The 26,193-nt window shown below is 40.7% G+C and overlaps 1 protein-coding gene across 2 annotated transcripts in view; it reads left to right on the forward strand.

The window, feature by feature from the left end:
* Cfap20dc (CFAP20 domain containing) overlaps positions 1–26,193 on the forward strand; it is a 248,739-nt gene that overhangs the window by 152,858 nt on the left and 69,688 nt on the right. For both annotated transcript variants that reach the window (XM_029468705.2, XM_085828372.1), the window contains 5 exons: positions 3,412–3,548; positions 4,576–4,729; positions 6,002–6,118; positions 7,197–7,319; positions 11,514–11,845. In XM_029468705.2, coding sequence (XP_029324565.1) covers positions 3,412–3,548; positions 4,576–4,729; positions 6,002–6,118; positions 7,197–7,319; positions 11,514–11,845 — 863 coding nt within the window. The remainder of the gene's footprint in view (positions 1–3,411; positions 3,549–4,575; positions 4,730–6,001; positions 6,119–7,196; positions 7,320–11,513; positions 11,846–26,193) is intronic.

A 26,193-nucleotide genomic window follows, 5' to 3' on the forward strand; every position in this document is an offset into this window, starting at 1 on the left:
CTCTCTCTCTCTCTCTCTCTCTCTCTCTGTGTGTGTGTGTGTGTGTGTGTGTGTGTGTGTGTATACAGTTTTAGTGAAGCTGCACTACTTGAGGTGACAATACTCCCAACACTACAAGCCATAGACTATCTAACAAAACACCTACTACCAGTCACGAGAAACCTTCTTCCAAATCACTGATTATGGGAGAGTCCAAGAGACTCCCAGTACAAGATAGTCTATTGCCATTGCCCTTGTTTGCCTCCCAGAAAGTGAAGACACCACACTCAGACACAGGGCTAGGGGGATTCAGTCTAGAACTCACTTGAAAGCTTTTCCCTGGTGTCTAGGTCTCAGTATCATAAGGTGCTATGAAAGCTTCCAAGAGAGAAAAGTAATTAGAAGTCCTCCCTGGCGCTACAGCCTTTGAACCATAGTGACCACCCTGGCAAGGGATCCCAAGCAGTAAATAGCAGGAGATATTTTAGGGGTAGCCAATAGCTGCCTAATTGGATTTAAGGTTTCACTCAATAGGACTACCTTTGTGCCTGATACTGTAAACCTAGCCAGCTACCCAAAGAACTACTACTGCCATTTGCCTAAAGCAATAAAATTTCCAAGTTGTATTTTAATAATATTTATCTTTATCCCAACAGATAAGTATAGTTCTCATTGTTATCATCAAAGAAGCTTATTTTGCAACAGGTACAGATCATTAGAGACCCACAATTGAAAAATGATCATGAAGTGCTAGCCCAAATTGATAAATCTGTAGTACATCCCCTACACCAAAGTCTTGAGAAACAGAGAGGATGTTGCCAGAGCCACTGGACCAGATAGCCTTGTTGTTAGACAATGTCTTTGAAACATGATGGGAAGCTACAGCCATAAATCTTCAACAATATGATTGCCCCCAAAAGCCCTGTGTAATGGCCAGTGTGGGTGGAGGGAAATCTCATCAGGTCCCATCCCTAGATAAGGAGCTTCGGGCAGTCAGTGACTGCAGAGATGAAGGATTGGTTTTCTCCAAGAGCAAGCTCCCTGATGAGTTAGTTAATCCCAAGTGTCAGCCCTAAACATGTACCAAGCTAGAAACACTCAGTAGGTTTTGTATGGACAATATGTGTGTGTGTGTGTGTGTGTGTGTGTGTGTGTGTGTGTGTGTGTGTGTGTAAAGTTCTACGTGTAAGATGAACAGTTGATAAATTCATTTTTTTTTTAGTATTATGGATGGAACCTTGCTCATGTGGTTGCTAAACTCTCCAACCCCAATCCTTGTTTTAATCTCATATTATGTCCATAATTTTGGTGAAATGTAATCATTTTCTCCCATTCGCCAAACTGGACTTGGCAGACAGGCACCTAGAATACTTAGAACTTAAAGTGATTGGGAAGGAAACTAAGTTTAAACTATGAATGTGAGGAGGAAACAAAACAAGGAAGTCACCCTTGTGAGGGATTTGAAGAGAAAGGTGAACTTGTAACTGGACGGTTCTCAGGGCAGAGGTGGGCTCTGCCCATGTGGTGCCGTCCTCCATAGGCCTGCTCTGCATCCTGCAGAGCCTCTCAGTACTCTGTCATCTAGTATGCATTCTACTTGATCTTCAGAAATACAAATGATATCTGTAATAGATTTCACAAATAGCCTGGAATTTGAGTGCAGTTCCTTTTCCTACCTTCAACCTGAGAGACTGACTATGTTCTATTGATGCAAATGGACATTTATAAGTAAACAGAAAAAATACAGAAACAAGTTGGGGGGAAGGTGTGCAACACACATACACACACATGCGCGCACGCGCACAGGCACGCACACGCACTTGAGTATATGTTTGATAGTAGGAAATTCTGCATGTAACCCCACAGTCATGAGACTGTTGTAGTAGCCCTACTGACATTCAGAGCCTAATCTCTCAGGGTAACTGTAACCTATATTCCTTACCCTTCACATCTTCCTCATTGATTTACACATAAACCCCAGATGGCTATATTATTATTATTATTACCATTACTATAGTCATAATTCGGAACATGTGAAGTTTTAATGCAGCTTCCCTTTGTACTCAGTATGATGCATTCATTTTCCTTAGCAAGAACATATGAGATGCCCACGCCATGTCAAAAAGAAAGCCACCTCTGACTTTTCATCCACTGGAACACTACAGGGAATGCTGGAGAGATATATGAAGGTGAATTTCCAGCAAGTTCTCTGAGGAGGGGAATTTTATCCTCATGAGAAAGATGCAGAGATATGTCTGAAGAAGTGATAACTCAGACATAAAGACAGAGAAGAAATAAGTGCCTTCTCACCCCTAGGATGACATGCCTTAAAGGAAGAACTGTAAAGCCATAGTGTGGAGAGAGTAGGTGTAGGATGGAAGGAAATATCAAGGGGAGGTGTTTACAGGTGGTAAGGGCTCTGAGAGCAACTGGGAAGCCACTGAGGAACTAAAGAGAAGGACAGTGAAGGAGAGAAAACCCTTGCCTGTCTGAAAGGCCTCTGGCTGCATTCTGGACAAAGTACAGAACGCTGGAGCATTCCCATGAGTGTTTTGGGTAATTTTGTATACACACCATTATTTGAAAATTACTATACACAGATTTTTTTTTATTAAGATACTAAAAACATTTTTCCCTGGGGAAATCATTTAGATAGAATTATTTTAATGAAACACCAAAATCTGTATTGTTTTCTTTTTAGGTAAGCAATTTAAATAAAATTATTCACCACAACTAAACAAATATTTAATTCTATGTTTCTCGGGCGTTTTCCTAGAAATTATCAGTCACAGAAATGGCAAATATGATGTTTCCTTTTGAGGAGTCTAGAGGGATGTGATCCAACACAAACAGTTCACACAGCAGTGGGAATGAAGTAGAGGGTTCATGAACAGAAGGTATGGGATGCTCTAGGCAGAAGGAAATGAGCACCTGAGTGAGGATGAAGGCAAGAAGAGAAAGCAAACTCGAGAAGACACTAGGGACTAGACCCACTGGAAGAGAGACTGGGGTCTCATAGAAAGCCTTAAAATGCTAAAGGCATATTCTAATGTGTTGGGCAATGGGGTAACCCTGCAAGTTTTAGGGAGAATGTAAACAAACCAGGGTTACTTCAAGGATGGTATATGTTCCCTGTTACCTTTCCTACTTGGCATACAGTTAAATTACCTCTCTGAGCCTTCTCTGCAGGTATGTGGGCTGCATGACTGTTTGAGAAATGGAATGTAAGGTGTGCCAGCTCCTTCCCTGCTTCTAAAACTTCTCTCATAATCCTTTGTTCTCTTGCCTTATCAGCAACACCGAATAGGTTCTATATATATGACACACTGTTTGCATTTTGAATAGGTATTGACATCAAAACTGAACGTGAAGAAGTACTTTTGACATGGTGTCTGTTAGTTCCCTATTAACGGACTGCCTTTTCTTTAACAGAGCAGTTCATCAGCAGCGGAGCAGGCAGCGTCCAGAACAGTAAAGGTCAAGATGTGTGCCACATCGCCTTCGGATCCAGGGTTCTTGGACCCCCTCCACTCTCTGGCAGACGGAATAACCTAAGGCAGTCCACTGAGGTAGGCAGAAGGTTTGGAAAGCTTACCCAAGCAAGGGCAAGGGTGCTAACAGACTTGTGGGTTGTGGGAAGAAGGAAGAAAGGGGAAGCTGACTATGTGCCTAAAGTAGGTTATACATTTTCAATAGAAATTTTGGATCTTAAAAGACTTCAAATTTTTTTCTGTCATGTCAACATAATTAAAATTTTTTGTGATCCTTTTATTAAACATGTTGTTACAGGCAAACCTTTATGAACATATTTTGCCATCTCTGTCGAAAGAAAGGTTGGATGTAGAGCAGTCACCACACAGTGCACAGATGCTCAAGTGGTCTTCTTCCATGTTTAACTTCCTTCTGTTCTTTGGCACGCTGGATGATTCTCACTCACCTCTGCCCATTGCAGGCAGGCAGAGCTCACAGGGTATTTAAATCTGTGCCTAAGAGACCTGCCTGCCTGCTGCTCTGTCCCATGTTGTCTGTGTCCTTCCATTTCTAGGATTCTCTAAGTTCCCTTCCCAGCACCTTTTAGAGGCAGTTTCTCTGGGGTTTTCCTAGCTTATCTGTCCAAGTTTTTGACTAAATAGATTTTATCGAAAATAAATGCAGTTCCTCTGCAACCCCATAGGTGGATCATTATTATGAACTAACCAGTACCCCAGAGCTCTTGTCTCTAGCTGCATTTGTATCAAAAGATGGCCTAGTAGGCCATCACTGGAAAGAGAGGCCCATTGGACTTGCCAACTTTATATGCCCCAGTACAGGGGAATGCCAGGGCCAAGGGGTGGGGGTGGTGGGTGGGGGACTGGGGGGGGGAGTGTATTGGGGACTTTTTGGATAGCATTGGAAATGTAATTGAGGAAATTACCTAATTAAATAAATAAATAAATAAATAAATAAATAAATAAATAAATAAATATAAAATTAAAATGATAAAATGAAAAGAAAAAAATAAAGATACACAAGAAAAGACAAACATAAAAAAAAAAAAAGAAAAGAAATGCAGTTCCTGTATCGTTAAACATACATATTAGTTCCTTTTCCTCACAGACAGTAAGGTCCATTCGGTACAAAAATAGCCAATTGTGCCAGCAGCCTACAGAAGAGAAAAGTGTTAACAGTACAGAAGTGCCAGCCTTGCTGTCTGAACAGCAAGGAGAGAAAGGAAGTGCTCGCCCTATGAAGCAGACCACGCCTCTTCCTGGTAAGAAAGTCACTAGAAAGTAAGAGCCATCAGAAAGTAGTGAGAGAGGTTCTTATTGAGATGAATCAAGCAGGGTTCAAGAGTGGGTTAAGTCCAGAAAATGGCCATTCAATAATGAAAAGGGTAGTGACTGTTAAAATACATTTGGAAGGTTTATACATGCATCATCTTGTCTTCTCTGTCCTTTTGTTTATTGTGTGATCTTAAATAGCTACCATGTCCTGGGTTTGCTTTCTGAAAATGATGCCAAAGTAAAATAGCATCTCATTAGCATTATCATTTGGAAACCCCATGTTTATTTTCAGATTTCAGTTTCTGTTTATTTTCTCTCATTGATGTAAAAACCAAAACAAAAACAGAAACAAAAGACAAAACATAAGTAGCTCTGTAGGAAGACTGGTCTCGGTTCAGATTAAGGTCTCAAGTCTAACACAGAAGTAAAGTGATTTGCAGCTCGAATCTATTAGAAAAATTGAGAACAGAATGCAAGGCGTAAAGTTGTTTTATAATGTTCTGTGCTTTTCTGCCTCTTTAGTGAATGAGGAAAGGGGAACGCTTGAGTTAAGTTTACTTGTGTTAGAAATTATGATGGCCTTTAGAGGCAGCATTGCCCGTGGAGCTAGCACTTGGGCATAGACCTGTAGTCCAGTTCTCCAATGACTCTCTGAAGCCTGGTTCAAAGTTCTTCACCCTTGAAACCTCAGTTTCTTCCTCTTTAGAACAAGTCAAGCATTATGCTAAGCCCTGGCTGAGGTGGCAAATGGTAGGTGCCTCAGAGTCGTGGTAAGGAGCCAATGACAAGAACCAAGAAAGGAAGGACTTAGTAAATATTAACTCCTGGGATTATTATTAAATACCAATTATATGTCAGAATTCCTTTCCAGTATTTATCTTACCTCACCAGACATCTTTGGAAAGCTCCTTACTCCATTAGACTTCATTATTATAGAGAAAAGAAAATTTCTATCAACTTCATTTTTTACACTTTTTAATATAGCATGTTATATGAATAACATCCATCATACTTCTTGTAGCCCTCTATAAATACTATAAATCTTATTCTTTGGATGAAATTTACCACTCATATAGAAATTCGACTATTGAAATAGGAATGAACACCTATTTTCTGTAAAGGACTAAGTTGTATTTTTATATAGCCTGAAATTATTTCAAAATGATATCATTATGGTGATAAATATATTTATTATATTATTTCAATCAATATAGTACTTTTTGTTCTGGCTTTTGTTCTTTGATATGGGAATGTACCAGCCAGGCTACCTATTCCGTATCCACATCCCCCTCAAGGACCATCAGCAGATAAGGGTAACAACGGAAGAAGACTCCTACTAAAGAGCAGCAGCGGAGACAGGACAGAGGCGCACTGTGGTACGGATGGCATGATTTCAATCCTATCTCAGATCAGTGTTTTATTCAGGGCAGTGGGATCTCTCTGTAGGTTGTAAATTTCAAAGGATTATCAGCCAATTCATTTAAAATATAAATGTCTGTTCTGCAGGGATTATGGAAATCAAATGTTCTGCAAAAGTATTGCTCCAGAGTCTACCCTAACAGAGAAGAGCAGGACTCAGTAGACAGCCACACAGAAATGCCAGACCCCTCCCTTTACTCTCAGGGCTGCAGACAGCTTAAACTGCTGCTTCTATTGTTCTTTAAAAGGACCCAAATGTGAAAAAGGAAATTCCTGCCTCAAGTCTTTACCCAAATCAAACTTTATTATCATTTTTCAGATTTAATGTATATCTTTTCTCTTAAAGCAGGCTATTTCAGAACTCTTGTTACACTGTTGTAGCTCCCTACAATGCAGTTTCAAACATAAAGACTTCCACACCTAAGCATTAGAGAAATGTAAGTCCCTGCTAAAGCTATCCCTTTAAAGATGGGATTAGAGGCAAGTTTATGTAGATCTGTAGACATATATGAGTCTATCTTGAATACAGCCCAGGGATGTCTTGAATAGATCTGTTAGCACTATTTCCCTAAATTTTAAAATTCAATCTGCCAGGTTATATGTTATTTTTATTAAGGGCAGGTAGATTAACTAATTTTGTGATAATGCTCATATCTATCTTCTTACAGTGATAAAGGAAAGAGCTTGTTTTAAAAGAATTATAATGTAATTCTTCTATGAAATCCAAGAAAAAATATAAGATCCCTGTAAAATTATATGGGTTTTGAAATTCTTTTTATTATAGAACTATAAAAGTTAAATCTAAAATGTCCCTGTGCAAATATCAAAGTAGTTTAAGGTAAAACTCTACAAAAATACAACAGAATTTTTCATAAAATAGTCAACTATTTTTTAAAATGCTCATTAACTATAATGATACTCATTTGATTTTAAATAACTGAATAAAAATATGCACAATTAATTAATTAATTAATCAAATCAACTCTTTATAAATATCAATAAAATAATAGAGTGGAAATATCTCTTTCAATAAAGGTAGCTCCTCAGGAAATAACAGGAGTGAAGAAGATGTTGTCCTGGCCCTCGGCAGTATCCCACAGCTGAGGACAGAGCCAGTGAGAGCCAGCACTCCAGAACCCCCAGCTGCTGAACAACCAGGTTGGCATCTGTAGTATTCACAAAACATAATTATGCCAAATATTACTGGAAATTTTGGTGAGTTCTACCATCACTGTCACCTGTTACCCAGAAAATTGGAGTTCCCTCTTGAGGTTCATCATTTTGTTAATAAAAGGATTTAAGAACATGCTCAATTGGGAACTTAGAAACAGTTGTATTAGAGTTTTAAAGAAAAGCTGCAAGATAGACAAGACGTAAATCTCAGCAGCTTTTCTGTGGAAGAGAATTAAAGAGAAAGGAGAAAGCTATAATGTTTGAGTTAAGCCACCATGAAGGTCATGAAAGAGAAACGGGCATTCTCACAGTGTTTGGGAGTGGGCATTCTGAGAAGGAAAAGTACATTATCTCATTCAATCCTTCATTATTCCACTTGTCATTATCATGGTTTAAGTTAGACTCGTCTTCCAGGGGGTGGGTGATCCTGCCTTCCTGAGAGTTGATCCCTTAGCCAGACAAATGACCTGCCCATGTGGCTTAACTCTTTTATATTATGGGTAAGCTTGGAATATGTCCCTAGTATGTCTCTACAGAGCCCTTGATTTAGACTTCTATAGCCCAAATATTTCAAACACAGACATTTCAAAAGATGGTGATACAATTATTTGTTGAAATTTATCGTATTTTGTAAGTCTTCCTTTTACTCTCAATTTTACGTCCAACTTAAATGGATGAAAGAATAGTCTAATACCCCCACTGTCCCATTCAAAAACAAAACTTTAAAACATTAAGCCTTGCCCTTATCAGACCTCCCTTGGGCCCATCCTCTAGTGCCCTCTCCCCTATCCTCAGTGTATATGGAGAGCAGAGTGCAAGCCCATCAACATAGCCTGCCTAGCAGGTGTTTGCTACTTTTACAAAGGCAAATTGTTTTTGAGCAAGGGAAAAAGGAAAATAAATGAAAATTGTTTGTAGTTTGTCAGTCTTATTTATGCAGTGCTGAAACCTTCATTAAAATGTTAGGCGCAATTAGTGTCTCTAGCATAAATCTGACTGTGTAGAAAAACTAATTAGATGTTTAGGTGATCATTCTTGCATTTATCTTGTTTGCTGCAATATTGTGATTACAGAGTAATTTACATATTTCTCTAAGAAAACACACCAAATTATTCATTACAATTGATATGGAAATTCTTGAGGTAAAAATACAGATTCCAGAAAAACTTGTGGTAGTGAGATATTTGGTAATATGTCAGTGTAAAGCAGGCCTCTTACTCTGACTTTTTGACAGTTAATAATGTTTGACACATAGGTCATGAAAAATTGTCTAACTGAACAGTGAAGATTCCCAGAATTCTCTCTGCTCCTTTGCTTCACAGGCCCATGTACATAACATAGCACATTGGCTTTTATGACCACTTTCAGCCTTAGGCTCTGCCCATGAAATTTTTATAAAACAACAGCTGAATATGTATATAAACCAGGCATACAAATCAAACATCTGTGATCATAAAATTTCAGAAGAAATTAATTTCAAATAATTACTTGATATATATATGTATGTATATATATGTATATATATATATATGTGTATATATATATATATAGTCAATGCTGATATTTTTGTATTTATCATTGTCAATGATGCAAGTGGTATTTCACATAGATACATAGTATTTATAGTAAGAACAGACAAACTGCAGAGCAAACGGAGGACAACACAGACCATATTTCCAGGAAAGCTTGCAGAAGGGGCCCCTAGCATGAGACTCAGACCCTGGCATGGGCCACGTGCTTACAGGACAGAACAAGGAAAGGGGGAGGAGATGGAAATCTTTCTCTCTGGGCCTACAGGGAGCCAGGGAAGCAGGGTGTCTGCTGGGATGAAGAATACCAGGTCACTAACATACATCTCTTCAGGTCAGTTGTTTCTGGGATCAATAGGTCAGGGAAACAAGATTCGTCAAAAACAACCTGGAAATGAGTTACTTTCATTCTGGGAGTTGTGGTTGTTTAACCAAAAGGATGACACTTTATAAATGGCATGGTCACTGTGGACAGCATGAATGGCCTATTTTATCAATTACTGGAAACTCTGCCCAATCCTAAGCCACATTTCATTCAGTAATTTTTATTGTTCTAATTGTTGAACTCTAGCCAGTAACTAAAACAATAATTTTAAATTATACTCTCTGAGGCCAGACATGGTGGCACACATCCCTAATTCTAGTCCTCCAGAGACAGAAGTGTATCTGTGAGTTGTATTTCAGTGGTGTACACAGTGAGTTCCAGAACAGCCAGGACTACACAGAAATACTGTCTCAAAAACAAAATCAAAGGAAGGAAGGAAGGAAGGAAGGAAGGAAGGAAGGAAGGAAGGAAGGAAGGAAGGAGGGAGGGAGGGAGGGAGGGAGGGAGGGAGGGAGGGAGGGAGGGAGGGGAGGGGAGGAGAAAGAGAGAGAGAGAGAGAGAGAGAGAGAGAGAGAGAGAGAGAACAAGGAAGGAAGGGAAGGGGGAAGAAAGGGGGAAGAAAGGAAGGAAGGAAGAACAGAAAACTCTATGTCTAGTAAAAAGACTACAACTCCCAGCAACCTCAAACCCAAGCCCAGATGTTGCAGACAGACAGCGTTTGTGGTGTGATGGTGTGTGGTGTGCTTGCCCAGATGTTGCAGACAGCGTTTGCGGTGTGATGGTGTGTGGTGTGCTTGAAATGCATTCAGCTGCAGTACAGTAGCACTGTGGGGACCACTGTCAGGAACACCTGGGATTTGCTGTGCAGTGTATTTTGAACTAGTTTGTGACTGTTCCATATTCAGAATCTTTTTACTGTTAGCAAATTTTTGCAACTTAAAAGCTAATTTATACATTTGAGGGTTGAAAACACTGCTTCAGAGCACTCAGTAGGTTTACAAAGCCCCACTCCGTGCCTAGACTCATGCAGAAGGGTTTCCTACCCCAAATAGTCACCTTGTCCCCTGCACTTGCCCACACTGACTCAGACCACTCGTGCCACTGGGCAGGTGGTGGGGAGATGAAGCAGGTCCAGCCTGCTCTGGTCATGGACCGGAAAGATGTCTCTCTCTAGCATATTTTATCAACCCCTTTAGTACCCAGGTATTTTGTGCACAGTGGTCCATGGTAAGTACCTGATACACGCAGTTTTGAACTATTCTCCATTTGGGCCATAAATGTTGTTTTTGTACCAGGTTTCTGAACCTTTCTTTTAGAGTGTAGACTTTATTGTAGGCAAATCTCATGTGTCCCATGTTTCATTATGTGTTTCATTTGTGGTCATAACTAATAGATTAAAGTGTCAGGTATAAATCACTCCATCCACTGCATGGTTGTGCAGAATAGGTGAAAATCCACCACTGAAACAATACATGGAGAAAAGTGCATTCAAGGCAAAGGGCTAAGTTGGGGAAACACTCAGTTCTCTCCTGCAATCTTTCTAAAGGAAGGAAGCAAGCATTAATTGCATTTCTTATAAACGCTGTCCTCTCACACTGCCTAGATCGAAGTTATAAAATCTACTTCAGTGTGATAGAAAAGATGAACGTTTTTTAAAGTTGATAATTTTTTTTCTTACCAGTCATATACAGAATAAAAAAAAACAAATAAGAGCAAAAAAATGATACTAAAGTACCCTCTAAAATTAAATATACAGTTGTATTTCAAATAACAGTATGTCTGTGGATTTAGAGTTGTTTGCCGTATCTGCTCAGTTCAGTCTGAGAATTATTTCAATCAACAAGAGACAGAGAAACAGACCGTCAATCATCCTTCCATGTTCTCCTTGATGAGTAACTCACACAATGACCAGATGGTCTGTTTTAAGAAGCTTGCTATGTACTGTACTCTGTCTTCCTGTGGTAAAAAGGGAGGGATTAGTAACTCAAATCCTTTTAAACTTGGACACCTTCCTCACTGGATGGCAAATTAATGAGGTCGTGCTATAAAGAACTTGCTGCAAGACAGGTGATAATTATTTCAGACTTACAAATTTCCTGGCCAGGGTTTCAGCTCAAATGGAGAAGAGGTGTAAATGAGTTGCCTGTGGCGTGGGCACTGTTCTGGGATAACTGCTTAGCAAGACACAAGATGGTGGAAAAATTGCCTCCCCTGGCTTCTGCCTTATTTGATAAACCTCTGTCTCAACAAACAATGATACCTAACCACCTGCTAAAAGCACACTAAATGGAACCCCTCTATTGTTACCATCTTTCCCTATGTCAGATGAGTGGATATTTCCTGAGAGCGGTGGCCTGACCTCAGACCCAGCATGGAGCAGTCCGCCTTTGCTCCTAGATGAAGACTCCCACACTGCCTCGCACCTGTGGCTAGAAACCAGCAAGGACAGTGAACCTGACCAGGCAGAGGAAACCCAGAGGGCTCCCAAGGACATTTTTACCTTTTCATCCAGACCAAGGTCAGCGCCTCATGGGAAGAGTCATGATATGTCCCCCAAGGGGCACCCATTTATTCTGGACACACAAGAGGACAGCCAAGTGACCAAGGAAGACCCCGAGTTGGAAGGCGGCTTCTATGGCAGTGAGAGCAGCGAAGAGGTATACAACTTGATGAGTAAAATAGGCTTAAAATGTTGCCCCATTCCTGCCAGTGAGCATTAAACATGTCGGGATGAAAAAGGGGAATCAATTGCTATTTATAAAAACGCAGCAGATTGCTGTGTCAGTCAACAGTCCCATCCGGTTGTTATGGTAACTCAAAATTTGTGGATTTTTTTATTATTAACAGCCAATTTCATGTTTAATTATGGAAGCCAGTTTTTCAGTTGTTTATATTTTTCATTTTAAACTTTGCCTCAAAGAATCAGAAATAATTTATAGTTGAGTACATGATAGCAAGAGCACTGTAAAGCTGACAACCCGGTCTCAGGGTCTGCAGGGAGGCTGTGCTGTGGTTGCTAAGCATTTGGAACTGACACATTGCTGGCTCCGTCTTCCCTGCCATCTTCTCACCTTAGACCTATTAGGACTCGTTATTTTCCATATGGTCTCAGAATTGCAAGAGTTGTGCCAATTAAAGTTTAGATAATGAATCATGAATTAGAACTGGGACTCTCCTTACGGAGGTGTTTGTCTGGAGTTGCTTAGAATATAAATACGTTGTAAAGTAGTGAACTGATAAAAAGTTTGTTTATAAATTTGTTGACACCAGAATTTGGCTTAGCAACACTTGTTTAAACACTAAATACTATGGCTTCATCTCTATGCAAAGTGAATTTGAGAAGGGTATATTCCATCAATGTGTGTGTATTTGTAGCCCCTGTGTGTTGGGTGCACTTGTGTCCTTGCATGTGGAGACCTCGGGTGACATTCCACCTTTTTCTTCCTGAGGGATGGCCTCACACTTCCCTGGGGCTCACTAAGTAGGCTATTGCTGGCAGGCCTGTCTGCACCTTCCTGGGAGCCGCCTCTCCCAGCTTCTTACGTGAGTTCTAAGGCACAAATCCAGGTCTTTCTGCTTGTCGCACAAGTACTTTACCCATCTCTCCAGCCTCATAAATACATTTATCGTTATTCTTAACGAAGGTAAGAAACAGATTTTAAAAGCACTGTAGCCAAGTTAAAGTTCAAGAAAAGATGTGCAAACACTATGATATAGAAATAAGTAGAAAAACTCTGACATGTGCTTACAAACTTGAAATAACTGAAGCACAGGAGAATTCCCTGTGGACTGTGCACTGTAGATTAGGGCCACACCTCCCACATCAGAGCCGGCTGAAGATATGGGGGCATAGCTTACAGATCTAGCGGTAATTATGGGGTTTATGCCTTTTAATGAATTTTGTCATAAAAATATATGAGGATCCTTTCTATATAATATTCTGGGTTCTGTGTGTGCTGAAATAGCAGCTGATGCCAAACATAGTTCATTTCATGCTACTGTGTTAAGTGTTGGTATTAGACACACCTAAGTCTTTTGACCCTGAAATTATTAAGCTGTAAAAATTAGAAAACAGACATCCGTCTTCTGCATCTAGTAGGGTCTCCATCTCGCATCATCACCTCTAAGGTATTACTCGAGCAAACTGGTCAGTCAATTCAAAGCACTGCATACATACAAGGGACAGGCTATGTCTTTCCAAGGGGCACACAACACCACCGTTCTTACTTATACCTACTTACTTTAATACTGGAAATTTCCTGGCAGATGAGAAATAGCAATTCCCTGGGAAGCAATGAGAGTGGTTTTCTTAGGAAGTGCTGTGGGAAGAGCTTGTCATGAGGGACTTAGCTCCTCCGTTTAGATGACAAATAAACCTCGAGCAATCAAGTTCTCTGAGGAAGTGAAGACCTTCAGCTCTGTGTGTTTGAATTTCATATTGTTTTATGTACTTTCCTTTTTCTGTTATCTCTTCTGCTTCTGATACCATTCAATGCTTATTATACAAAAGGTATTTATTAATAACTATGAAATGGAAGTAATTCATCATGCATTCCCCCCCACCCACCCCAAGCTCTGACTGCATAGCAATCTGCTCATACTGTGCCAAGCCTGTCTGTGCGGCCAGTAGCATATGGCTTGAGTCTGCGGTGGGACTGTGTCACTGCTAACACCTGCCTGGCACACTGTTAGTCAGTTTCTTAGGAGTGCCATCCGGGAAGGGACAGAAGCCTTGCCATATTATGGAGTCAGAGATATAAACAATATACAAACCAAGATATTAAAATGTTAAAAAATTAAATACTGGACTACATTTATTTACATAAGTGTAACTACAAAATTGATTTCCTTTTTTTCTTTGGATGTTTGCTTGGTGGGTATCATATTTTCTTGTAGGATAACTTCTCTTATTTATTTATTTATGATATAGGCCATAAGAAATTAAATTATATTTTTTCAGTGTCTATTTTATATACACCTCCAAATTTTAAGGATTAATTAAGATTACATGTTAATGTGAGTTACATTGTTCAAGAATATTATATCCTTAAAATAACATATAGATAAAAACATTAGTATTTTATTATATGAACAGGTGGTAATTATATTACTTAGATACTTGAAATGTATACCCAATAGTTGAAATACTTTATGTAATATTTGACAAGTGAGTGATATTTAAAGATAAGTTTATTCAAATTCAGTAACATAAACCAGGTAGAATCACATTGTGTTATTATTATAAAAGAAAAGTATACTTTTATAGTAAAGACTAGTTAAAGTAAGGCTCCGGTGATAGATTGTCTGTATCAGTTAAGGTGCTGCTAGCTTAATTAATTAACTCACATCAGAGATCACACTGGGAGAGCCGCACTAAACAGTGGGAGGTTTTAGAATATCTCTCATACTCTGCTTGATGTGTGTTTCATTCCCCAGGCTGTCGTGTGTACTGATATGCTGGTGCTCAATTAATTTGAAGTTGTACCTTTTATTTGAAAAGCACCTTTCAGAAATATATTTCATGACGAGCTATAAAATTGAAACTACCATGTAAAATTAGGAAAGCTGTTAAAACAAAGGGCTTGTCACACTGTCACAGCATCTGAAAGGCCATTTGGCGTTTCCTCATTATTCCCAACATGGCTAGTGGATGCACCTGGCTTGCAAGTTGAACTAGCTTTAAATTAATGTTTCATTATTCCCCTAATTTGATTTTATCTAGACCTATAGTACTGTCACTTTTCAATGCCTCAGCTATGGCTATGGAGCACATACTGATGTCAATGGCTTCAAAGCCACATCCTCACCCTATACAATTCAGATTGCAACATTTGCCCCCTGGAATATCCATTTAGAACACAAATAAATATAGACTGGCTCCCTGTCACATTCAGATTCGGTGGTAAATCTTTGATATCTTCTTTTCATCCACAGTATGGAAGCCTGTAAGGAACAAATGTGTAGACATCAATGGTAAACCTGGTAAACCTTTCAAAGATTTTGGTTTTGTTTTTGTTTTTTACATTCGAGAATTTAGTTATTTGCCTTTGCACTATCTCCTCATTGAATAAATTTCTGGGTTATGCTATAAGTTACTCACTTCTACATTCCTTTGATTAGCTCATTCACACATCATAATGAAATGAATCTTTGATCCACATGTGACATTTTGTTTCTATGTAGTCTTTGAAAACTTTTAAATGTCAGTATATGAAATAGGAAAATAGAAGGACTTTTTAATATCACATTTTTCCTGTATTACAATGTAATGTACTCTCCAGAATAACCTGCCAGACAAATCTAATATTTATTCTGTGTGAATAATCCTTTTGGCCTGTTCATATCAGCATGTCTTTATTATTACTGAGGCACTTCTGAAAAAGTCAGAGTCCTCTTTATCGCTTCTACTAAGACTGTGAATTGTTGTATAGGAGGTAAAGAAAGCATAAATCAGTTCTGTGCTTATAAGCCAAATTTCTACCATTTTTGGTAGGACCTGTATACATCTTTCCAGATCAATGTTTGGTTTTAGGTGGGACTTTCAGTAAGAACTCTTTAAAGTCTTGTGAGTAAAAAAAAAAAAAAGCTATCAAATCCACCTTGTTGGAAAGTGTGCTTTGTTTTGAACACTTATAGGAGCCTTACTACTTCACCAGTGGGTATTTAGTTCTACTTTCCTATCCCATACAGCCACTGCCTCCCAGAAAACCACAACTCTGTAACAGAGATCACTGGCTTAGCCCAGTGTCAGACAGGATGAAGGTTAGGTGCTTGCTAAGGGCCACCCTGCTTTCCTCTCACTCTTGTGTACACACTAGTAAAAAGAAGCAAGACACTATATCATCTACAGAGAGCTATATTATTCCTTTGAGAGTTTCTAGAAGTAGCCAAGAAGTAGAAATAGTTTGGAAATAGCTGTTATGAAATCATTTTAGATATATTGGAATCGCCAATGCTCTTTCTTCAACAACATAAGCATTCTCTCTACTATCTCAGCCGCTCACCAACCTTGTTGTCTAGCTGAAAGGGGTTGTCAACTACCATAGTTAAAATAGTGGCCAAAATGAAAACTTCCACTGGCCAGATTGCAGTTCATGTTTGCCATTAAAGGTGAACTTGGAATATTCCAGATGCATTTTGTTTCAGAACTGTTAAGGATGTTATAGACATCTTTTCTTTAGATAAATATGATCATCCTGTTTTACAAAGGCTAGAATGAGTTCTGTCCTAACTCATTCAACATGAACGTTGTGATTCAAAGAACCTAGGTCCCATCTGCTCTAAGTCAGTGGCCCTCCAGAGTCATTAAAATTATCTTTCTCAAAATTACAGCTTAGCAAGAGCCATCCATTCTGTGCATCCAGAAATGATTGTCCAAATGCCCATCTGCATGGCCTTCTAAGAAATGTAGCTCAACAAAGGAAGTGCAGGCTCCCAGGGAACTCATCCTCTCTAGCACACATATGTTCTGCTGCAGCTAATCAGGCACACTCTATTGATGCCCTGGTACTGGGGCGTGACTGAATATGTAGCAAACAAATGTTTCTGTTCCCAATAGACAAACAGTTCAAGAGATTTGTTTTTTAATATAATATAAATATAAAGTTAAATCAAAAGCATTTTGTATTGGTTCTTCTGAGAAGCAGAATGTGAAAATGGACAATTACCTCTTTGCTACCTCTGACAAAATTCGTTCAACTGCTTTGTGGGTTTTCAGTAGTTCCATGACCAACCAAAGGGAGAATGGGGCTGTTCAGTTCATTCTTAGGGAGCTAACTTCTCATGCGTGTAACAAACGAATAGAGCTAACACAGAAATTCTCAAACAAGTTGAACCCAAATACATTCCATATGTGAGATCAGTGAACAACATCTCTACCTTATAAAAGGGGCAGAATCATTGCTGAAGAACAAGATGTTCTCTGTTGTGATGGTTTGTATATCCTTGGACCAGGGAGTGGCACCATCTGAAGGTGTGGCCTTGATGGAATAGGTGTGACCTGGTTGGAATGGGTGTGTCACTGTGGGTGTGGGTATAAGATCCTCACCCTAGTTGCCTGGAAGTCAGTCTTCCACTAGCAGCCTTTGGATGAAGACATAGAACTCTCAGCTCCTCCTGCGCCATGCCTGCCTGGATACTGCCATGCTCCCACCTTGATGATAATGGACTGAACCTCTGAACCTGTAAGCCAGCCCCAATTAAATGTTGGGTTTTTTTTATAAGACTTGCCTTGGTCATAGTGTCTGTTCACAGCAGTAAAACCCTAACTAATACAGAAGTTGGTACTGGGAGTGAGGTATTGCTGTGATAGGCCTGACCATGCTTTTATTTGAAAGAATGTGGATTTTGGGACTTTGGATTTGGAAAGCAGTGGAATGCTTTAAATGGGGCTTAAAGGGTCATCCTAGTAGGAATATGGAAGACTTTGTTGCTGGGAGTAATTTGAACTGTGTTGACGTGGCCCAAGAGATTTCAAAGGAGAAGAATTTCAGAATGTGGCATAAAGACTGGTTTTGTGGTATTTTGGTGAAGAATGTGGCTACTTTTTGCCCTTGTCTGAAAAGTTTGCCTGAGGCTAAGGTGAAGAGACTTGGATTAATTGCATTGACAAAAGAAGTTTCAAAAAAGCCCAGCAGAGACTTTGTTCTCTGGTTAAGTCTTATGAAGAGAAGTTTGAACAAGCATAGCAAGCTTAGAAAGGAAAAATATAAAATATATGGTTTGAGTATTAAAGGAGTACCAGGAAGTGAAATGGAGCAAAATCTTGTGTTCTAGGAGATAAAGATTAAGGGAGTGGGGCCTTGGGGCAAGATCCTACCCAGCTAAATAAGATCCAGGCATGGTGGTACACACCTTTAATCCCATGAGACAAGCATGCTGATCTCTACATTCAAGGTCAATCTACAGAGCAAGAACCAGGATAGCCAAGCTTAGGCAGTGAAGGATTTAGAAAACATAAAGCTAGTGACAATGTAATAATACAAGGGGATCATGTTCTAGTTCCTGTAAGCAGCAGAACTCGGCAGCTTCAGCCATGTGCCTCTGGCTCTAGAGTTAAGAATGGAAGGAACTACTGGGAAAATTGATGCTGGTTAGCTGGAGCTAAGGAATTAGCGGTGATTAAGAAGAGACCAGCATTGTTGAGGTGAAATCTTCTGGAAATTGTTTTCTGGAAGCACAAAGAAGCTGTGTTCCAGAGATACCCAAGGTTGTACCTCATGCTGCGGCTGGACTTGATAATGTGTAAGAGTCACTCAGGTGGTACTGCTTGTGAAGGAATGAAGGGATCATGGAGAGAAGCTGAGGCTTAGCACTGTGAGAGGCCAGGGAAGCCCATTGGAGAAGGTGAAGCCTCAGCTGTAGTTGATGGCCCAGGATTGAAGGCGTCATGCAAAGGATTTGAGGCTTGGCACCCTGAAGAGAGCCTATGAGAGGCTATTGGTGAAGCCTAGTTGGAGTGGAACACCCCAGTGTATTGGAGATGTCAGTACCATGGGATGATCACCAAGAACAGCAGCCGTAATAGAGTGGATCAACCTGAGCATAGAGTGCTACAGAGGACAGAGATGGAGAAGTGATGCCAGCCCTTAGGAGGAGTCCAAAAGATCAAGTGGAATCCCAGACACTGAAAGAAGAAGCTGTAACATTGAAATTGCCTTGGAGACTCAAAGATGTTAAAGATGCCAGAGCCATGGGATACATGCTGAGGAAAGCTGCTAACAGGGAGTGGAACCAGCCCAGGAGGAAGCAGTTTGTTGCAGTCAAAAAAGATGAAAAAGGAGTGGAGATATGAAGACCACTTTGATATCAGCCATGGAGATGCAGAGTTTGGATTTTGCCCAGCTGGTTTCCTGCCTTGCTTTGGGGATTACAGTTAATTAAGTTGAATGAATCTCAGAAGAGACCTTGAACTTTGGACTTTTAACATTGTTGCAACTGCTATAGACTATGAGGACTTTGAAAGTTGCACTAAATTCATTTTGCATTATGCTATGTTTAAGTATGGCCCCCATAGACTCATGTTTTTGAACAAGTCTATGGGGACCAGGGAGTGGAATGTGATGGTTTGTATATCCTTGGACCAGGGAGTGGCACCATCTGAAGGTGTGGCCTTGATGGAATAGGTGTGACCTGGTTGGAATGGGTGTGTCACTGTGGGTGTGGGTATAAGATCCTCACCCTAGTTGCCTGGAAGTCAGTCTTCCACTAGCAGCCTTTGGATGAAGACATAGAACTCTCAGCTCCTCCTGCGCCATGCCTGCCTGGATACTGCCATGCTCCCACCTTGATGATAATGGACTAAACCTCTGAACCTGTAAGCCAGCCCCAATTAAATGTTGGGTTTTTTTTTATAAGACTTGCCTTGGTCATAGTGTCTGTTCACAGCAGTAAAACCCTAACTAATACATCTGTCCTCTCCTTAGAGAAGACTGTAGAACTTTTTTCTCAATGAGAAGCTGAGCCAGTGGTAAATAGTAATTAAACTTAGGCTCAGATATCACCTGTCCTCTCAACCATCTTCATTCCGTTTCTGAATCTAGTATAAACTATATTAGTGATCCTGGGGCAGCCAATGGGAGCGTATCTATGGGTTTCCTGTGCAGATTCTCCAGTTACTTATCCTCTCCATAGACTTAAAAGAGCCCAGAAGCACCTTAGCATGGACATCTACGCACTGGGGTATACATATTCCTCCTGGCTGATCTCCAAACCAGGATACAACTTAAGAAATATGTGAGCTGAATGCCAGGATCCATGCACATGTGCAATTTCACGTTTATCAACTCTGCTTCTGCCAAGCACAAAGAAAAGTGATCCTGTGGGAACAACTGGAAGCAAGAAAAGGCTGCACCTTGATGCACTGTGGATGGAGAGAGACTTCTTACAAAGTGAGCTCACATATGCAGGGCCTTCTAAATGAAGCAGCCCACACCTGGGTTGGTATCAGTCTTCACAGGAAGTTATCTGTGCCCTCGAGGGGCCTTCCTGCCTGCCCCTTACTTGTGGGTAACATTGCTTTTGCTACTGTCCTGTCTCTGGCATTATAGGGTTTTAATTCCACATAACTGACAGAAGAATATAAATCCTGTGCAGATTGATGGTGTGCCGTGTGATGCTTCAGCACATACATATACCTTGTTCTTTAACTCAAGTTAAACATACCTTCTCCACCTCATTTATTTATGGCAAAGACTGCTTAAATCCTTATCTCTGGATTTCCAGAATGCACAGTATATTCTCAGTATTCATAATTATCCTGTGATGCTGCAGCATGAGAATTGGACTCTTCGAACTAATTTAATACCGTTGCTCTGGGTGGCTTTCTTACCCATGTGCATTCCTACAGTGCTTTTAAAAAAAGCTGCTCGTGACATGTAGCAGCAGCCTAGTAAGTACTGAATTAATGCCAATTGATTGCAAAGGCTCATAAATCCTGCCTTCGACCTATAGACATATATACAATGGTTTTTATTTCAGTGTATATACTAGACAAGCACTTGACCTATACCCCAGTCGTGTGTGTGTGTGTGTGTGTGTGTGTGTGTGTGTGTGTGTGTGTGTATACAAGCAGGATGCAAATGGAGGATGCTTTGATTAAAAAAAAATCCCAATGTCATTTGTCCATATCAATTAGAAATAAATGTTTTTTCCTTTTTTGTGTGTTGTGTTTGGAGAAGAGAGAAAACTGTATAGTAGCCAGACCAAAATTTTAGGAAGGAAGGAAGGAAGGAAGGAAGGAAGGAAGGAAGGAAGGAAGGAAGGAAGGAAGGAAGGGAGGGAGGGAGGGGAAAGGGGAAGGGGAAGGAAGGGGAAGGGGAAGGGGAAGGAAGGGGAAGGGAGGGGAGGTAGGATGGCTATGCTGAATCCACCAGAGCTGCCTTAGAACTAACCCAGAAGGTGCTTGCTCACTTTCCTATCTCCCTTCCCTTCTGGACAAGCCTAAGCAGATCCCTTTTCTGTCTTTATGAAATGAAGTGTTAGCACTGCTCATTCTCTGGTAACTAAGGAGACAGCCATTGCACTGGTGTCGCTGGCACACATTCGAGTTCTCTGTCCTAAGACAGGTTCTTCAGCAATGTGAGCATCCTCACAGCATCCAGTGTTAGGAAAGACAAGCACACAGTGAGTGGCTTGCATAGGACAGTAGTGCCTCCGGGGACTGTGGCAGGTACAAAAATAGCCACAGTATCACCCACCTTTCTTTACCATCTGTGGGACTCTAATCAAAGTTTCTAATTATTTGTAAAATTAGGCCTGATATGTACCAGTAAGAAATGTCCCTAAGAAATAGACCCTGTGCCGTTGTCATGCAGATCAGCAAGCTGTTCTTGGCAGAGGCTTTAAGACCAAGCTTGATAGCACTGCTGTCTGCTAATCCCAACCTACTTCCCACATGCCTTCTTCCCACAGAAAGAAATGGCCGTAAGGCAGCCCAGGGAGCCTCTGCTAGAGCTTTGCAGAGTGGTTGAGTATGGCAGGCTCTGCTCTTAGCATTCTCATTCCAACACTGAAATCAGCCTTGCTTCTCCATCATCAACTCCTTGAAATTGGCACCTTTGCATGTACTACAAAATACAAGAGTCTGCTAATTGGCCCCCTTTCCTCTGTACTGAACATGTTAGGATTACAGCCTGGGCTCTGGGGACCTCAACAAGCCAGGCTTACACACCTGTCTAGAAAAACCCAGATAAGTCATGGTGAGAAGCAGAGAAAGGAGATGCAGTCTGTGTGACCACACTGGGAAAAGGCACAAATACAAAGACCCAGTGGTTTCCCCAAGCCCATCTTCAGGGCCCTAACACGATGTTTAGATTTAAATAGAGGGAGAAAGGTACGCATAGCTACATAGTCCTGGTGGAAGCATGACGTGCCCGACTTCAGTCTCAGAGCCAGTCTCTAAAGGTAGCCTGACAAGGTGTCAGAATTGTCTGTCATCTCCTTCTGGGGGACAAGCACCTAGTTTTTTTCCTCCCACCATGAGGTCCCTGGGGACCATTGTTTCCATAGTCTAAGGTCTGAAAGGAGAGCAGAAATGTCCCTGCTTAGGATATGCTCTCTCCTGCAGGACAGTTACACTGTCTCAGCACTCCACAAACTGAGCCACACCTGCCATTCTGTGTCATTGTGATAGTCCATTTCACATCACATAGTTCTTTGTTGCCTTCTAAATAAAATCTCCAGGTGGCAGAGCCTTAGTCTACCATTATGTTCCTGCCAACCACATTGCCTAGCATAAGACTCTACACATGATCACAAAGAAAGGAAGTGAGGAAAGCAATAACAGACTCCTAATGAAAAGCTCTGCTGCCTGGCAGTGGTGGCGCACGCCTTTAATCCCAGCCTTTAATCCAGCATTAACATAAAACATTTTGTTTTAAGATACCAAATTTGGGTAATAACTGTAAATTTGGTTCTGTGTGACTGTATGGATGGTCGAGGCATGGTTTGCTGAGGCTATGTATATTTGGTGTCAGGACATGGGTCTTCAGACACTACCTAATGCCTTTTAAATATGCTATGATTTTATCTGTCCCCTGATACAAGCTTATTTAACACTTGTTTCCTTACTGTACATGAACATTAGTGAGTCAAACTAGAAAAATCAACCATAAAGTACATACAATGATATAGTTCTTTCTTTAGATATTACAATATAGCAGGAAATTTTTATGATGTAATATATAATATTGTATAGCATGGAAATAGCACCATATTGCTCCTTTCTAATACTTATTCTTTCCATGGGCATTGATTTTAGGTATAGAATTATCTTCTCTCAGCTCTTTCCTATGGATAAATCACAGAACTATATATGTGAACTCTCCTAGCATTCACTTCCAGCTTTCCAAGCAATCATATTGAAGAGGATGTTGATCTACTCTGGAAACAATAAACTTTCCATTGAAATATTCATGTAAGAAAAACACGATATAAAACACACTTTATTATCTACTGCTCCTAAACAAGAAAACTGCCTGGCAGCAGTCAAAAACGCCCCCTAAGCCCACATTTTCTTAGAATACCATTTCTTCATTTAAATCAGCTAAATGCCTTAAGCTTTACTTTCCCTCCTCCTACACTTGGCTTTGCATGTAGAAAAAGCACACCATTCTTAGATGCTGTCGGTAATTTGTGGATCTTGTTTTAGATAGTCTTTAAAGCAACTATGTGGGTATTTTTTTAAATGTTCCCTGATTACTTACTTGGGGGTAGAAAAGTGTGCCTGATCCAATCTTGGTAGAGATTGGAAAGGCATTTCAGCAAATGATTAGCCCCTATTTATAATTTGTATAGCTATTTTAGCTGCTCAAGCTTTTCTCTTTATATTAAAATAAAAGTGTCTTATTCATAGAGCATATTAACTTGTTAAAAACTTGTACTTGATATCTTATTCACAAGTTTCTATCCAAAGTGATTTCCAGTGTATTCCTTAACATGGGATGACCACAGTGTCCAGGGTTCTCCAGTCTCAAGTACCAGTACATTTGCACTAGCCCACTACAGAGCAGGACAAGCAGATGGGGACAGGGGGTCTAGAAAGGGCCTCCCTGGAAGAAGGAGCTCCAGAAAGCAAGAATCCTTCAGTGAGGCAAACAGATAGAAATAACTTTAAAAATAACATGCTGCTCAAGGCTCTGGAGAGGAAAATAACCCATCTAATGTATATATGAAGTCAATTTATTAGATAGCTTACAGAATCAGAGGCTTCAAAGCCCACGGTGGCCATCTGTGCTTGGGTAGGTTAAGGAATCAGTAGCTGCTCCCACCAGGCAGCTGGAAGCCTCAGAGCAAGAGGGACCAGTGACACATCCCAGACCAGGAGGGACCAGTGACACATTCCAGACCAGGAGGGACCAGTGACACATGCCAGCCCAGGAGGGACCAGTGCCACATCCCAGCCCAGGAGGAACCAGTGACACATCCCAGCCCAGGAGGGACCAGTGACACATCCCAGCCCAGGAGGGACCAGTGACACATGCCAGCCCAGGAGGGACCAGTGCCACATCCCAGCCCAGGAGGAACCAGTGCCACATCCCAGCCCAGGAGGGACCAGTGGCACATCCCAGCCCAGGAGGAACCAGTGACACATCCCAGCCCAGGAGGAACCAGTGACACATCCCAGCCCAGGAGGGACCAGTGACACATCCCAGCCCAGGAGGGACCAGTGACACATCCCAGCCCAGGAGGGACCAGTGACACATCCCAGCCCAGGAGGAACCAGTGACACAACCCAGCCCAGGGCTGGAGGCCTACAACCACTGCTGCCCTGTAGGACCACATCTGGTTGGATAACGTGACTCACATTTGGCGTGGTGTTTCCCTTCAGTCCCTGACCCAAATGTAAAGCTTTTCTGGAAACACCTTTATAGACACACCTAGAAAGTGTGCTTTCACAATTTTCTAGGCATCTCTCAGTCTAGTTGAGTTGATAGCCAAGATTAACTTCACAAATGGATTGTCATGTCTCATATTTTTCTAGCCCTAAAGAAAAGAAGGTGTTCTTAGAAAACCCCAAATCCCCTAACCAAAGCAGAGGAATGTACCATCCTATCACGTGCTAGCGTCAGCAAGCAGAACTCTGCTAAGATAAGTGAGGGAGAAAAGCTGAAGTGGATTCTAGAAGGGTCTGCATGTGGCTTGGTCGTAGTTTCTGTGTGGGAGGGACTTCCTGCTATGCTGTGCTTTGGAGCACTCGGGCCATTACAACGGTACTTATTTTTCATCGTTTGAGTGATCAGTAATGTATTTTCTTTCCCATTCAGATGTTTTAGTTCATTTACAACAGCTGTTAAAGAGGATGCTGCACATCCCAGGAATAATAGAATGCCTCATGCTTTTAATGAGAAAGATAATTATGTGGTTTTCATCATAATAGTTATTTTTATTTCCCAGTTACTTCCTATAATTTGAGTGATCATTGTCTGCAAATTATAAATGAGGACCTTATTTTTTGAGCCAAAAGCTTGCCAGTTAAATTGACAGATTTTCAATAATAATCTACATTAGGAACCATACAGGCATCATTACTCTCTTTATCTTCTGGTCTCTGCAGCAGTTTCACAAATAATAAATGATATAAGTGACGGTTAAGAGTAGAGCCTTGTCCTCTGCTAAGTCTCAGAACTGGCCGTGTGGCTGCATGCACCGCCCTCCATGTGGCTGGCTGCATGCATGGCCGTCAGGCTGACTTTTCCCTTTCTGCATTAGTACATTTCTTTCTCCTCTTTCTCATAAACGACACTCAGAAGCCAGAAAATAAACAAGATCTGCAGAACAAGCCACACACTCCACTTTTTCCAAACATGAAAATGTTTATGTATCATGTCCAAAAAAAAAAGTTCTATATTTGTTACAGTACAAAGCTTTGGCTCATTTGTGCTCTGAGTATTTTGAAATATGGAGCTACCTAGCATAAAACATGGACAGCCACCTCTTTGTCATCAGTAAAGTAGAAGTGGCTGGTATATCTGAGCATTTCTGTATGTGCCACATCCCACTGTACTGAGCATTCAATTGATTTTCACAAAGGCTCCAAGAGTCAAAATTCTCATAGTGCCCACTGCCCAGAGGCTGGCACTCACATGTAAAAGGTTACACTGTCCAGGGGCAACAGCTGCTAGAGGTACAACTTGAGCAGGTATTTTCTTGGTAACTCCAGAATCACAGTCCATGTGCAACATGCCATGAGAATAACTGTGCCACTTCTTTCTAACGTTGGATCTCTCTTCAAGCCATTCTCAAACAGAACACTGAAATCTGTGTTCATACAGAAAGAGCAAACCACTTGTTTTATGACAAGTTAGGGTGAAAGTTGTCTGTAGTGCTCTTCATGTTTTTAATTTATAAAATATTGTTAAGACAGTCCAAAAGACATTAATTGTCTAACTTTGTTGTACTTTATTTGGTTCTACTAACGAATTGAAATGAATAGAATGGCCTTGTAGGTTATCCTACAATGCTGCTTCCCTTGACCACAGCAGAAGCAGACCTCAGCAAGTCTTTA

The sequence above is a fragment of the Mus caroli genome, unplaced genomic scaffold (assembly GCF_978045245.1).
Source record: "Mus caroli unplaced genomic scaffold, Mus_caroli_1 scaffold_12, whole genome shotgun sequence".
NCBI classification, from domain to species: Eukaryota; Metazoa; Chordata; class Mammalia; order Rodentia; family Muridae; genus Mus; species Mus caroli.